The sequence below is a fragment of the Physcomitrium patens genome, chromosome 5 (assembly GCF_059467195.1).
Source record: "Physcomitrium patens ecotype Gransden chromosome 5, ASM5946719v1, whole genome shotgun sequence".
Lineage (NCBI taxonomy): Eukaryota > Viridiplantae > Streptophyta > Bryopsida > Funariales > Funariaceae > Physcomitrium > Physcomitrium patens.
In genome coordinates this window covers 19148338-19161808 of record NC_143414.1, presented here as the reverse complement: position 1 = coordinate 19161808, position 13471 = coordinate 19148338, and the positions used below count along the sequence as shown (strand labels likewise).

At 39.2% G+C, this 13471-nt stretch overlaps 2 protein-coding genes across 7 annotated transcripts; both read left to right on the top strand.

Moving 5' to 3' along the window:
- Positions 1-279: 279 nt before the first annotated feature.
- Positions 280-3555, top strand: LOC112282725 (uncharacterized). Of its 6 annotated transcripts, none has more exons than XM_073534378.2 (3): positions 320-408; positions 1445-1525; positions 1870-3555. In XM_073534378.2, the coding sequence occupies exon 3, from the start codon at positions 1970-1972 to the stop codon at positions 3119-3121; it is 1152 nt and encodes a 383-aa protein (XP_073390479.1). In that variant the 5' UTR covers positions 320-408; positions 1445-1525; positions 1870-1969; the 3' UTR covers positions 3122-3555. The 6 variants fall into 6 exon arrangements, with proteins under 6 accessions (XP_024376495.1, XP_073390479.1, XP_024376494.1 ...); XM_024520726.3 differs by lacking the exon at positions 320-408 and adding an exon at positions 419-653; XM_090250804.1 differs by lacking the exon at positions 320-408 and adding an exon at positions 419-653 and having other exon boundaries at positions 1851-3555.
- Positions 3556-6857: 3302 nt separating this feature from the next.
- Positions 6858-11439, top strand: LOC112282020 (hydroxymethylglutaryl-CoA synthase). Its single transcript, XM_024519130.3, has 12 exons — positions 6858-7434; positions 7950-8056; positions 8274-8406; positions 8678-8821; positions 9063-9221; positions 9453-9526; positions 9653-9728; positions 9855-9910; positions 10076-10163; positions 10263-10403; positions 10575-10715; positions 10912-11439. The coding sequence occupies exons 1-12, from the start codon at positions 7363-7365 to the stop codon at positions 11119-11121; spliced, it is 1401 nt and encodes a 466-aa protein (XP_024374898.1). The 5' UTR covers positions 6858-7362; the 3' UTR covers positions 11122-11439.
- The last annotated feature ends 2032 nt before the right edge of the window (positions 11440-13471 follow it).

Sequence of the window (13471 nt, the reverse complement as noted above, 5' to 3'; positions counted from 1 at the left end):
ACCGGGAAAAGTTTGTTTTTTTTTTTTTCTTGTGCCCTGTTGGAAGTCCTCTGTCACCTATAGTTGGCCCCACAGGATGTGGAGTACTTCCTGGATGCCTTTCAATCGTGTTCAATCCCCGTCTTCTCCGGCTCGTCTTTTTGTTTGCTTTTTTTTTTTTTTTTTTTTTTTTTTGTATTGTTTTTTGTTTTTCTTACCGTGACTTGTATCGAGCTTCACCCTGCGGTGATAGTTTCCCCAGTTGCCGACAGCTATACCGGGAATCTTGCTCACATGGGCGTCTTTTTCCCCCCCTTGCCTTACTCTTCCCCTCCCGAAGCGGTTGGCCTGCCTGTCTCGCTCGGGACGAGCTTTCTGGTGAAGAAGAGATACGCCAGTGAGGGTGGAGGTGAAGTTAGGAACATTCAGGCAGGTTGGATAATCTAGCACCTCACTTGTTATATCACTTTGATGTCCAGTTCGCGAGATTCCTGTTTCGGGTCATGTTAGTCGCCGTGTTCTGGCAGGAGGCGGGGGTAGGGCGGGTTGCAGGTCAGGATATGTTGGATGGCCAGCGAGGGTTCCGGATTCTCAAAACCTAGTGCTGTCGAATATGCTAGCCTTATAGCCGAGGTTTCGGCATGTGATACAACCGCCCCAGACACTTGAATCTGGTGCGTGAATAGGACCGATTGTTTTGTTTAGTATATGCTTACTGCATTAGATGTTTGGGTGGTAAGATGTGATGGTTGCGGCGCCTGAGAAAGCGTGGGCCCTCAGGTGGCCCATTGCTGCAACTCGCCATTTCGTTAAGCGTGCTCACTACAGGATTGTACCTTAATCGCACTGAGAGAACACTCTTAGAAGTCTTAATCGCGCTGTGAGAATACTCTTTTATTTGCATACCTTCTTCCATGCCGGACACAGTTGAGATTGTGGATCAGTTGGGATGTGCGTTATCTCGAATTTTGTAAGATTTTCCCACGCTTTAGTGTTTGCGGAGTGTCAGGATATTGGCTAGATCGGCCAGTAGGTTCAAATTGGCCACAGGTTGTACCGAGAAGAGTGAATCTAGATTTTGTGAAGTTTCCTCAATTGACATCACTGTGATATAATAGAAGAAAAAAAAGTTCTCTATAGTCGGACTCGAGCTGCTTAGTCTTAAGAGTTTTTAGGTTTGAACGTCGTCGTGTAGATTTACTTTGGCGCTCGGTGAATTTCAGTTTTAGTGGTGACACGACATCTTAATATTTGACAACCATCCAACGGATGCAGTGAGATAATCTGAAGATTAGAGCTGCCATATTGTGATTTTTAGTAGTAGAATGATCATACACACTAAGACTCTACTTCATCATCTCACCAGTATTTCACAACTTCCAATCAGGGCACTGTGTAACATATCTGCTGTAGCAAGTTATGAATTTCAATGAATTGTATGAAAGAAAAAGTTCTGCTTGTGCAGTTGAAGCGGAACGTGTACGCTTGCACGGAACCAATGCCATTCAAACCCGAGAACCAACAGCATTAGGGTCTCGCTATGCAGGTACTTTTCTTAAGCGATGGGTTTAAACATTTTGATATATATATATATATATATATATATATATATATATTGCGCCGCTTATATCTTCAAGCGTATTGCGCCGCTTATATCTGCAAGCGTTTGGTATGACAAGCAATTCGGTACTGGGGTAGGAGGTTTTTGTGTGTGATTTTAAGGCATGGTAACTTCACCACCGAACAGTGATCTTATTGGGTGGTATTGGTCTAAAAGACATGCTTGTATGCCTGCTTTGAGACTGAATGCAACGAGAGAGTCGATGCGAAATCGTGTGATGATGCAATTGTAATTGCTCACCACTGTGTAGGATACTTTTGTTGCTACAGGAAAGTGTTGTTCAAGGAAGACTCTAAATCTTCAACTGGAAGGTTGAAGAACCTGTTTGTTGAGGTCTAGTGCGGGTCTTCATCAACCTACCATTTTGCCATGCAGCCTAACAATGGCGAACCTATGGCTATCTTTTCACCGGGAGTGCTGGACAGTAGCGGCTATGGTTCGTTGCTTGGGTGCTTCAGCGCCGCACCAATTGACTTGCCCGAGGTGGAGCTGAAACGAGGAAAGCGAAATTCGAGGAAAGTGTGGAAAGATGCCATACCAATGGGAATCGAGGAGAGTAACGATGTTGAGTTTTCACCCGACGGAAGATTGAATTGGACGGAGCCTGAGGTTTGGAAGGAACATGAGAGCATGAAGATATTGGAGAGTAGCAAGGACAAGAGTAGAAAGGAAAAGAGGAAGGAGAAGCATGACTACAGTTCCGATGAGGAAAGGAAAGACGGTAGGAAGCGAAGGCGCAGAGATATCGAGACAGCTGTGCCCTGGACAGAGGAGATGGTGAAATATTTATTTGAAACATACGACGACGTGCACCGAAGGCTATACATCGAGAGCAGAGGCAAGGTGAAGAACCAGAAGAAATGGGATCCTATCATTAAAACAATGCAGGAGAAATTCGGCCGGATATTCACGAAAAACCAGTGCGAGAGCAAGTACTGGAAAGTGCGCCGTGAATGCGCCAAGTATAAACTCAGATTGGAGAAGCGCGCACAGCATGAGAAAGATGCGTACCCTAGCAAGGCCGTTCGGGAGCTCCTGAAGCCCAAATTGTATGACGTCTGGCTCGAATTTGCCGGGGGAAAGTCTGTTCGCATGCCTGAGAATGAAGTTTCCTCAGGGTCCGAGGATGAGACTGCACCCGAGTTTGCGATCTCAACTCCTGCCAATGACGATGACCAAGTCGGTGACGGAAACGAAGAAGATGGCGAAGCAAGCCATCACCGTCACTCCGCAAGCTGCGCTATTGTCCGCGAAATGCAGCAACTCATAACCAGGCGCGTGGAAGCCTCGGAAAAGCGCGAGGAAGCGCTCAACATCCGTGCAGAGCTCACCATGGAGCTCTTACGGCAGCACATGGAGAGGATGGAGCGTACAGGTCACACGGGAGACGACGCTCGGCAGCGCCAGCTGCAAATGATCGAGGGCGTGGACAACAAGCTTGACAGGCTTGTGAATGGCCTGGGAGCCTTAAACACCAACATCGGTGCCATCATCGGCAGTCTCACACCCACACAACGCTAGACTCCGCACGTCCTCGCAATCCCCTCATCCCCATCCCACCGCATTCCCACAACGCAAAATGGGATTCACAGTGATGGAGAAGTTTGCAGCTAGCGACAGATTGCTCATGGAGACGATGGTGTTAGCTGATGCTGCTGCTAGTTGACGCTTTGTATGTTCTGTGCTCTGTAGATAGATTAAGTGATTAGGTTACTATTACCTTCGCAACGCCTGCATGTCCATGTCTTCTCATGCACATCAGGTGGGAAACGGAGAGAGTGATGGAGTCTCAGCGATGGCTTGCTTAGTTTCTCAGATAAACTTGACCGCTGCTGCTGCTGCTGCCGCCCTGAAGTGGTGCATTGAACTGAGCTGAACTGAGTAGCCTCGGTCATAGCAGTTCTGCCTATGAACCTTTTGCATGAATTAGTAGTAATTTTGCTTTTTCCAGCACATATTAATTAGCGTAATTTTTTCTTTTGCTGTGGTATTATTGGTGGCACCAGACCCAAGTGCAATTTGGGGGTTTATTAAAAGTTATGACAGGAGGTTTCCAAACTCCACACCTAGTAATCTTGTAGTGTTACTCTTGGCAATTTGCAGCAACATGTAGATTTTGATCTCTAATTGATCAAAAGTTGAGTTATTGCTTCACTTTTGATGAAAATAATAATGAAAATAATGAGATATACAGCCAATTAGAAATGGTTTTTGTCTCCTTTGATTCATCATGTTGGTTTATCTCTCTAAGTTGTTATATATAAGATTCATATATATATATATATATATATTCCTTTGTTATTAAAATAAGAGGTGTCTATCTTTACTTAGAATGGTTTCATGTTGCATTGAGGTCACTTTGCTTTGAGAATAACATGTTGAATGGTCATTCATTATCACTTTGATGTCCATAGGTTACTGTTCAATGTTATTGAATCATTACTAAACCATTATTCTTATTAAATATACATACACAGAAAGAGATATTCTTTGTTTTTATAATTGTTTTTTGAGAATTTATTGTAGTTTTGGCACCTCCAACAAATTTGATTTTTATTTCCATTTTAAATTTAAATTTCTAATATGAGGTTGAATTTACTACAACAAGCTTTAAAAACTTTAAATTTTGTTTACAATTCTTTTATAGAAATACTTGTATTTCTTGTAATTTTGTCAAAATATTTAAGTTACAAAAGATAAGGTGTTTTTGTTTTTGTTTTTTGTTTTTGTTTCAATTACATGATTATCACTTTTGTCATTCTGAATTCACATATTTGTAGAAGTATAAAAGTGAGTCAATAAAATATATTATGTGCAATCGAAATTAAAAAATATATGCTATTTTAAATTTATTTAAATTTTTAAATATGTTATGTAATATAGAGGTTTAGGCCGGCTAATCTTTGCTTTATAAAAGTGTGCTATACTCTCTACCAATGTGTTTGCCAATGTGTTGTAATATTTATTAGTTACTTCTATGTAAGAGTAATTAAATAATAACATTTGAAAACTATTTAATAAAAAAAACATTGAATAATTAGTTTTATATTTTATAAATATTTATATATTTTATTTTATTTTATTTTTCTTAAATTTTTATAACTATTTGTGAGTATAATTATTGTTGTCAATATCTTAGTGGAAAAACTAAAAAAAACCTCAAATATTGCAATATATGTTATAAAATACATGTACATAAAAGATGTAATGAAATTTATAATTTATTGTAATACATGTTATAAAAGATGTAAAAAAATGATAATAACATTAATTTGAAAATATTATTTTTCTGTTTTAAATAATTAGTTTAATGTAGGAAAATCCTAGTATAATTTGAATAGAGGTATAGACTATTGGTATAGGTTATGTTAGTTATATATAACAACTTAGAGAGATAAACCAACATTTAAAAAGTCAATTATATGGTGAAATATTTCTTTTACTAAACTTACACCATATATTTGACTTTTTTTACTTGATTTGTAAATTGGTAATTTGTGATTTATATAATATATATATATATATATATATATATATATATATATACAATAATATTTTTAACCAAATCTTGAGTATTTTTATCTTTTCTATTTGTAAGGATGTATTTGGTAACTTAATATAGCATTGGCCTCCATAACAAATTTGACTTAGACAAAGATCATAATGTGCTTGCCAAAAACATGAGTTTGTGACTTTTGTTGTATCTAAGACTGTGTTTCAATGTGATGTATATTTGTTAATTTTTCTCATGATTAAATTTTTAGAAGTCAAAACGAAAAAAATATATCTATTATGAAAGCTCATAATTTTTTCTTTTAAATAATTCTTCAAAAAAATACCAAATGAAAATTATAGAGATCTAATGTACATCAATATATTAGTTGAAGTTGTAACCTAAGTTGTTACTTAAAGTAATAACATCATAGCTAATAACCATTTTATATGTAGTACAATTTTATTAGAATTGGATTTGTTTTGTACAATTTTTTTTAAATACTTAACCTATAAGACATTATTATATTATAATTACATCAATTAAGCTATTAAATAAATCAAAATATATATATTTATATATTTTAGGTCAATTCAAAATTGTGATATTTTGACTATTGTTTCTGTAAACTTTGAAAAATAAATAAATCATGTCAACTATCTAAATACAATTCAAATAGAGCATAAGAGATTATGAAAATAAAATCATATTAAAATGTGCAAACTTATCTTATATTGTAGATAATTACATCTCATAGTTTCTAATTGGTATCAATTTTAATAAAGATAAAATGCAAAACAACATTTGAAAACATTGTATATTGTGATTTTTTCAAACACAAATTTATATAACTCTAACCTATACATCTTCATATAAAATTTTAAAAATATATTTTTTAACTAATATAAAATAAAATAGAATATATGTGACATTATCTCATATCAATTTGATCTTTCTACCATCCACACATTACATAAAAAGAGATTCATTTACACAATTCATCCAAGTGAGGGACATTACAATAGATGACGACTTAGAGAATTCTTCCCAAATTATAGAAGAACCAATAAAAGCACACCATGTGTTTTTGTTGGAGAATATAGGATATTACAAGAGAAAAAGAAGTTGCTATTTAATTTAATAGATTTTTTAATGAATGAAAAGCAAGTGAACTTAAGTGGGATTTTCCCCTACAAATAGAACATTTTAAGCAATCTTCTGTTGCTCTCTAAAATCACATTCTTCAAGGGCATGAAGGTGGCTTAAATTCAATGTGATTCAATTAATCCATATCAATCCTCTAATTTGCTTCCCTCCACCCAACCACGAAGCCCCGTTCCCACCTTGATTTGCTGACAGTTTCCCCAGCGGGCATGGTTTAGATTCCTCCATTGAAGAAGCTGTACTGCCAAGGTATATTTTATAATCCCAAGCAACAGGGAAAACCGTGTGGGGATATAAATAAACACCAGGAATTAGAGATCTCATACTCAGTGGATGATATCCATCCAACCGGGTACAACGAATGGAAGCATGGAACATACTCTTGAATGGGATCAACGGACCAGGGTATCGAATCTAAACCGGGTATGCATTTCTGAAGGGAGGGAGGGAGGGCGTCGACAGAGGCCTCCCTTTGGTTGTTTGGTTGCGGCCAGCCAGGTGCCCGGCGAAGGCTCCGCCATCGCATTCTTCCACGACCATATCCGTCTTTTGCGTCGCAGAATGGCGGATCTGCGTTTTCCCGTCATTCCATCGTCATTTCTTTCGTGTTCTGCTTTCTGGGTCACCACCTGATCGCCGAAACCACGTGGGATCTTTCCTTTAGGGTCCCGCCCATCTTTTTCTTTTGTTGTTGCTTCCTCGTCCTTGTCGTCGGAGCGCGAGGAACCGACTATGACCTCAGACAACGCTCACTCCATACAAGTCTAACTCGGAAGTACCGTCTCTGCTTCGCTCCCCTCTACTCCCCTGTTCTTGTCTCTGATCCCACGGTTTCATCACCTATTAACTGCCGCATTTGTTGTATTGTTGTTTTTTCGTAGTTACTGTCATCGGTGGTTGGGTCTGCAGGATTATTTTTTAAACTCATAGAGTTGCATTTGAGTGTGAGTTGTTATTTCACTCTGTGCGAGTAGGTGGGATTTGTTGTTGCGGTGGGGGCGAGGTGGTGAATAGAGGAAAAGTTGTGAGCGGAACAGTGGTTGTGTGTACAGCCGAAAGAGTAGCGAGGTGAGTGAGAGAGGCAGTGATAGAGAGAGCGGTAGTCATGACGACGCGACCTCAGAATGTGGGCATTTTGGCCATGGACGTATACTTCCCAGCGAGTTACGTGCATCAGGTATGCATTCCAATGCTGGATCCTGGCGGCAGGTAGTTCATTTGGAGAGGTTACCACGAGTCCGGGTAGTTTCGGCATGTTTGGTTCAGTGCTAAAGCGGTGAGGATTCCAAGTTCCGCTGTGAACTATATTCAATGCTGAATCTTTGCATTCAGCAGTGTTTCGCATTGACAGGCAGTCATTTTCAGCCATTTTCAACTGTTTGTGGAGGGGTTTATTTTGGGTTAGTTCTTGATTATCGTGTTTTGGTTAACAGTTAGTATTGATCTTCGAATGTTGTTGTCAGTATGTTGGGACTAGGAATCTGGGAAAGGAGCGTCATTGATGATATCAATGAATGTGGGTTCATGTCTATGAGATGGTCAGATTTTCCTTGTTCGTGAAGCATGGAAATAGCAATCTGATCTCGTGAGAGCGGTGGTGCAGAAGCTTTTAAGAGGGACATAGATAGAAATGTCCACAAGAAATGGTCATTTGTATTGGAATGTTCATGAAAGCAATATTTGGGGGTGCAGGAAGCGTTGGAGGAGCACGATGGAGTGAGCAAAGGAAAGTACACTATTGGTCTTGGACAAGACCGGCTTGCCTTCTGCACCGATCTTGAGGACGTTATTTCCATGAGGTACCTCACCATTCAAATCTGCTATTGGTGGTTGCGAGTTTCTTATTTTTCTCTTTTGTAGATTGGACTCTCAGATCATGAGATGTGGCGAACTGGCTATTGCTCTAGATTTTTGGCGTCCCTGCCAGTCTTGCTTGCTATGGAACTCTCTGGGTATTTTTGCATTGCACGAACCAGTTAGTCTTGGTATTCACGACTTGTTTCGGGTGAGTGTCAGCTTGACAGTTGTGAAGTCATTGTTGGAGAAATACGGCATTGCACCTGAAAGCATTGGACGCCTGGAGGTGGGCAGCGAGACAGTCATTGATAAAAGCAAGGCCATCAAGACATGCCTTATGCAGCTATTTGAGGTCCGTTTGGTGACGTCTTTTATCACTTCAAATTAACTCCCAAGTGTTCCAGGAATCTGTGTCTTGCTTTGGCACAATGTAAAACAGTAACGCATATCCCTGACTGTAACTTTGAGATTAGCTCGAGACATGGACGACGACGACGACTTATACCTTGAATCAAATGACTCCTAAATGGTTGCTGAAGATGCTTTGTTTCTGAACGTTAAATGGAAGGTGTGGTCTTCTCTGATCTATTGTCACTTTTCCTCCTGTGTGTACTGGCAAGTAGGAATCGGGTAACGGCGATATCGAGGGAGTTGATTCTACCAATGCTTGCTATGGAGGAACAGCAGCTTTACAGAACTCTCTCAACTGGGTGGAGAGCAGTGCTTGGGATGGACGTTATGCAATTGTCGTCGCTGCAGACAGCGCTGTATGTTCCTTGAGCTTTACTTTGGCGTTCAAGCTGGTTTTGTCGAGTTCAATCTTGCCCCACTCTTGAAGAATTTTTTTTCTTTTCTCTTACAATCTATTCTACCTTTCAATCTGCTTATGTCTCTCAGATACCGCTGCCTCTGGTCTGTATTTTGCTTATGAACTACTGAGGGTTTAGTCATTCGGCGAGGAAATTAGAACATTAGGAAGGTGACTCGGCCGAATGGATGCCGTGGCAGGTCTATGCTGAAGGGGCTGCACGTCCAACTGGTGGTGCTGGAGCCGTAGCCATGCTAATCGGACCCAATGCGCCCATTGTCTTTGAGCGTTGTCTCAGTGGGACTCATATGGCAAATGTGTACGATTTCTACAAGCCTAATCTGGCCAGCGAGTACCCGGTACGTTCCAGATATAGCGGCCTGTTTAGTGTGCTTCCAACCTGTCAAGCGATTTTGTGAGGTTAATTTCTTTTCTAATTACTTTTATCTTGTTTTCGATGGAAATAATGAGCAGTGTGAGAGTTTGAAACATTCGAAGTGGTCTTTTCATGGGTGAGTTTGTAACTTTGCACCTTATTATGCATAATTGCATTCAATTCCATACGTAACAATGGCGCTATTTAATGGCAGATTGTTGATGGAAAATTATCGCAAACCTGCTATCTGCAAGCACTTGACTCGTGCTACCGGCGCTTCTGCGAAAAGTATGTTTCCACACCTTTCCAATTGCTATGCCATTCAATTTTCTGGGTACAACGCAATGAGCTTTTCTGCAGCCGTCGTATATCACTTTATGGGTTATCGATTAATCCTTTTACGTGTTTTGACAGGTACGAGAAGCACAGTGGCAAACCTTTCACCCTCTCTGACGCTTCTTATGTTGTGTGCCATGCACCTTACAATAAGGTAATGCGCCTCGCTCGAAAGTCTGCATATCTAGTGCTGGTCAATTACTCCTTTGGTCTTGCAAGCTTAACGAATGAGATATGAGATTATCATAAATTGACTAGTTACGATACTGGAAATGTGCAGCTTGTGCAAAAAAGTTTTGCTCGACTTGTCTACAATGACTACATCAGAAATGCAAGGTAATCGTTACGGGTTTTTCTTTATGCTTTTCTGGCATCTTGATTTGCATACTTGCTGACTTGCTGCTGACTTGTAATTGCTGACTTGCTGCTGCAATAATGAGAAGTTGTCAGATGTAATGTCCTCAAATATTAAATCTCTATCTGCGTGGTGTCTCCCTCCAGCTTTGTTAGCGAAGATGCAGCAGCTTTGTTTGAGCCGTTTGCAACATTATCACCAACAGATAGCCTTTTGAATCGCGACCTCGAAAAGGTATGTTCGACTTCTTACTTTTCAGCTGCGGTTTTGTATTCTTATGGCTATTTGAATTCTTATGGCTATTGGATTCCTACCGGTATCATGGAAATGCAGGTCTCCCAACAAGTTGCCAAGAAGCAATATGATGTAAAAGTCGCACCCACGACGATGTTGCCCAAGGAGCTTGGAAATATGTACTGTGCATCTTTGTATGCTGGTCTTGCCACCCTTGTGCATAACAAATCATCATCTTTGGTAATCGTCTCTGTCCTCTTTTAATGCACTTCTTGAGACTTTAATTGATGCATCTATCAGCTGCGTCAAGTATTTGAGAGGTTTGGTCTATTATGTTTTTGAAGTGACTTGACTTTTATGTCTCCAGATGAACAGACTGTAACAATGTGAAGCTGGTTCTAAAATTGGCAGGATGGCCAGAGAATACTTTTGTTTTCGTATGGTAGTGGACTTGCTTCAAGCCTCTTCTCTTGTAAATTTGTTGAAGGCCAGAAATTAGCAGAGATTGCAGAAAAAATGGACATCGCCGCGAAACTCCAGTCTCGTATTGCAGTAAGCTTACAAATCTCTAAATTCTATTCGAGAAGTAGCGATACTTGGTGGAATCACTCTACCACTTTGTATGTTTTTCAAGTTTCATTTTCGTATTCGAAAGGTTGTTGTTGACGAGGAAGGTATTGCTGCTAGCCAGTTTGGCTGATGAGTGATTTTTCATTCCCTTGGTGACATTATGTGGTGGTCAATTCAGGTTACACCCACTGAGTTTGTGGAAACTATGCATCTCATGGAAACTCGTTATGGTGCTAAAGATTTTATCCCAGTCAGCTCCAAGTCTACCCTGCGCCCCATGACCTATTATATTACCCAAGTAGACAACCTTTATCGCCGTAGTTATGACAGGTACCTAACAAAGGCTGATAAGGTGGAAGCCAATGGTGTGCATGGCCTAGCACACTAGTTTTTCAGATTCGCAGAGTCTGAAATTCGTTTAGGAGCATTATTACATGTAGGCAACTCTTTGCAATATCCTTTCCATTGCCGGATCCGAATGGTGGGAACGTTGATGTCACTACTGTGGTGGGGCCGCATTTTTTGGCAAGAAATTTAGCCAGGACCAACGAAAATTGTAGAATGTGAAGAATATGAGCTTGTCATTCCTCTTTAGTGACGCTCGCGTTGAGGAGCTTGTATTAAGATATTTCGAGGGATCCTTGGAGGTCTGATAGATGTATCTTACGTGTTGACGATTAAATATTTATTTCATTTTCTGCCATTATTTACAGTTCGACATGGCATGAATGTCCATCCTTTTCTATCTGGTGTCCTATATTAAAGCTAGCGCATTTTTCCAATGGATTCCCATCAGCTCATCTCTAACATTAACTGCTACACTTAATGTGTTCTCATTACAAATTTTCGATTCACTGTTAGAATTTTGTAGATCTGATAGTCATATGTCAATCCTGAAGTGGTGGTTGAGGACGTGACACACTGAACTCTCATTTCCAAGTCTGAAGCTGCCATCCATGCCAAGTTTTTTTTTTTTTTTTTTTTTTTTTTTTTTTGATGCAAATAAAGATTTCTTTATTGCAAAAACCCAGCCAGGTCCGGCCAGGAGGATGATTACGACTAAGGACAAAACTATCATTGGGACTGACTAGATTCCACTCCTGTTTATTTTGAGGTCAACATTCCGTTTTTACACCATTGTCGCTAGAACTCTTGAATCCGCTCACCAGCCTGTAAGGATTTTTTCTATCTTGTGTAGTTTTCTCAACCACTCCATTCTGCTATAATCCACTAAGTGCAATCAGATAGTTTGGTATAGTTTTTCTGCGGCCCACTGTACTCCATTAAAAACTGTATTGTTCAAATTGATCACTCCCCTCAGTAGAAGCCAGAGTTGGCTCACTGTCTTAAAGTGCTTGGAGATTCTGTAAGCAAAGAAACAATGTTTCCATGAAGGGGCAAACTGTGAGAGGGTTGTATGTACGTTGGTCGCTGTTCTTGCAATACCAATACTTGTATTATGGAGCAACACTCCCAAAATCTATGTTAGACTGATTTTATAGTGCTTGTTAAACACACTTGGCAACTTTGATCTACAGTACCATTCACCTTTCGTCTCCACTTGTTCACGGCTATGGCTCATTGCTAAGTAAGTTAGAAGAGCTTGACCTCTTTCAGTACCCTTTCTTTGTCATATACTTTCACCCTCTTGAGCCTAAAATTTGAAGATAGCATTCTACTCTACTTTTGAATTATCACATTTTGGACCACATATTATTCCTAAAATTAGAGCAATTCCATTTTTGTAATATAATGCATAAATAGGACTTGCTTCAGCTATTGATAATGACCAAGATCCCACACTAGGTGGTAAATTTGGCCATATCACAAGAAAGTAGCTTTTTTACTTGTTCCTTGCTATATAGATGCAATTCAAGATCTTCAAATAGTACCAATGACCTTGGTTGTACTCTAAGCCTCTTTTCTTGCTCATTATTTTTGTATATGTCAATGTTCTTTGGAAATTTTGATTTGAGGGTTTGTTGGGCCATCTATCCTATACATTTTGATAGCAAGGAGTATCTAATATTCTCTAAAATTCAAAGCAATTGCCTTGATTGTATCAATTTAGCATACCACCATGGACAAGTTCGAGTCCTTCATGGAGTAGATTCTTGCCTATTTCCTTATTTGTAGTTGTGCTATAAGGCCTATCATAAAATGCTCCACTATTGGTGTCTTTCATGTATCTTCTTCTTTTCTTTTATAACCAAATCAATATTGGGCTTCTAAAAAGTTAAAAAAGTTATCATCTTGTAACATGTCTCCATATTTTTTCAGCCCATTGTATTGAAGTTGTGTAGCTCTAACCTTAAAAAATCTTAGGCCAATAGAGGGGACTATAGGATGATGCCATACATTGCAGTTGAGTCATTCCTAATGACAAGTTGGGAGAAGGTATGTAATAAAAAAGAGAAGGAATTTTTAGGCTATTACAATTCTATTTCATACCATAGATCCCTTCCAGCTTTGATGTTTTATGACGATGAAGGATTCCAAACTTTTTTGTCAATTTCCTCTTAATTATGATTGAAAATTATTAAAATAGTAGAGTAACATCAGATATAAATTGAAGTTACTTCATTCTATAGCCTTTACAATCTATTTAACCATTAATGCTACTAATGCATCATTTGGATTAATGAGTTTGATTCTCTCTTTTTAGATGGATTGAAAATAATATGCATATACAAATTTTGTGCAAGTCTATTAAATGGTTCTCTTTGTTAGATAATTCT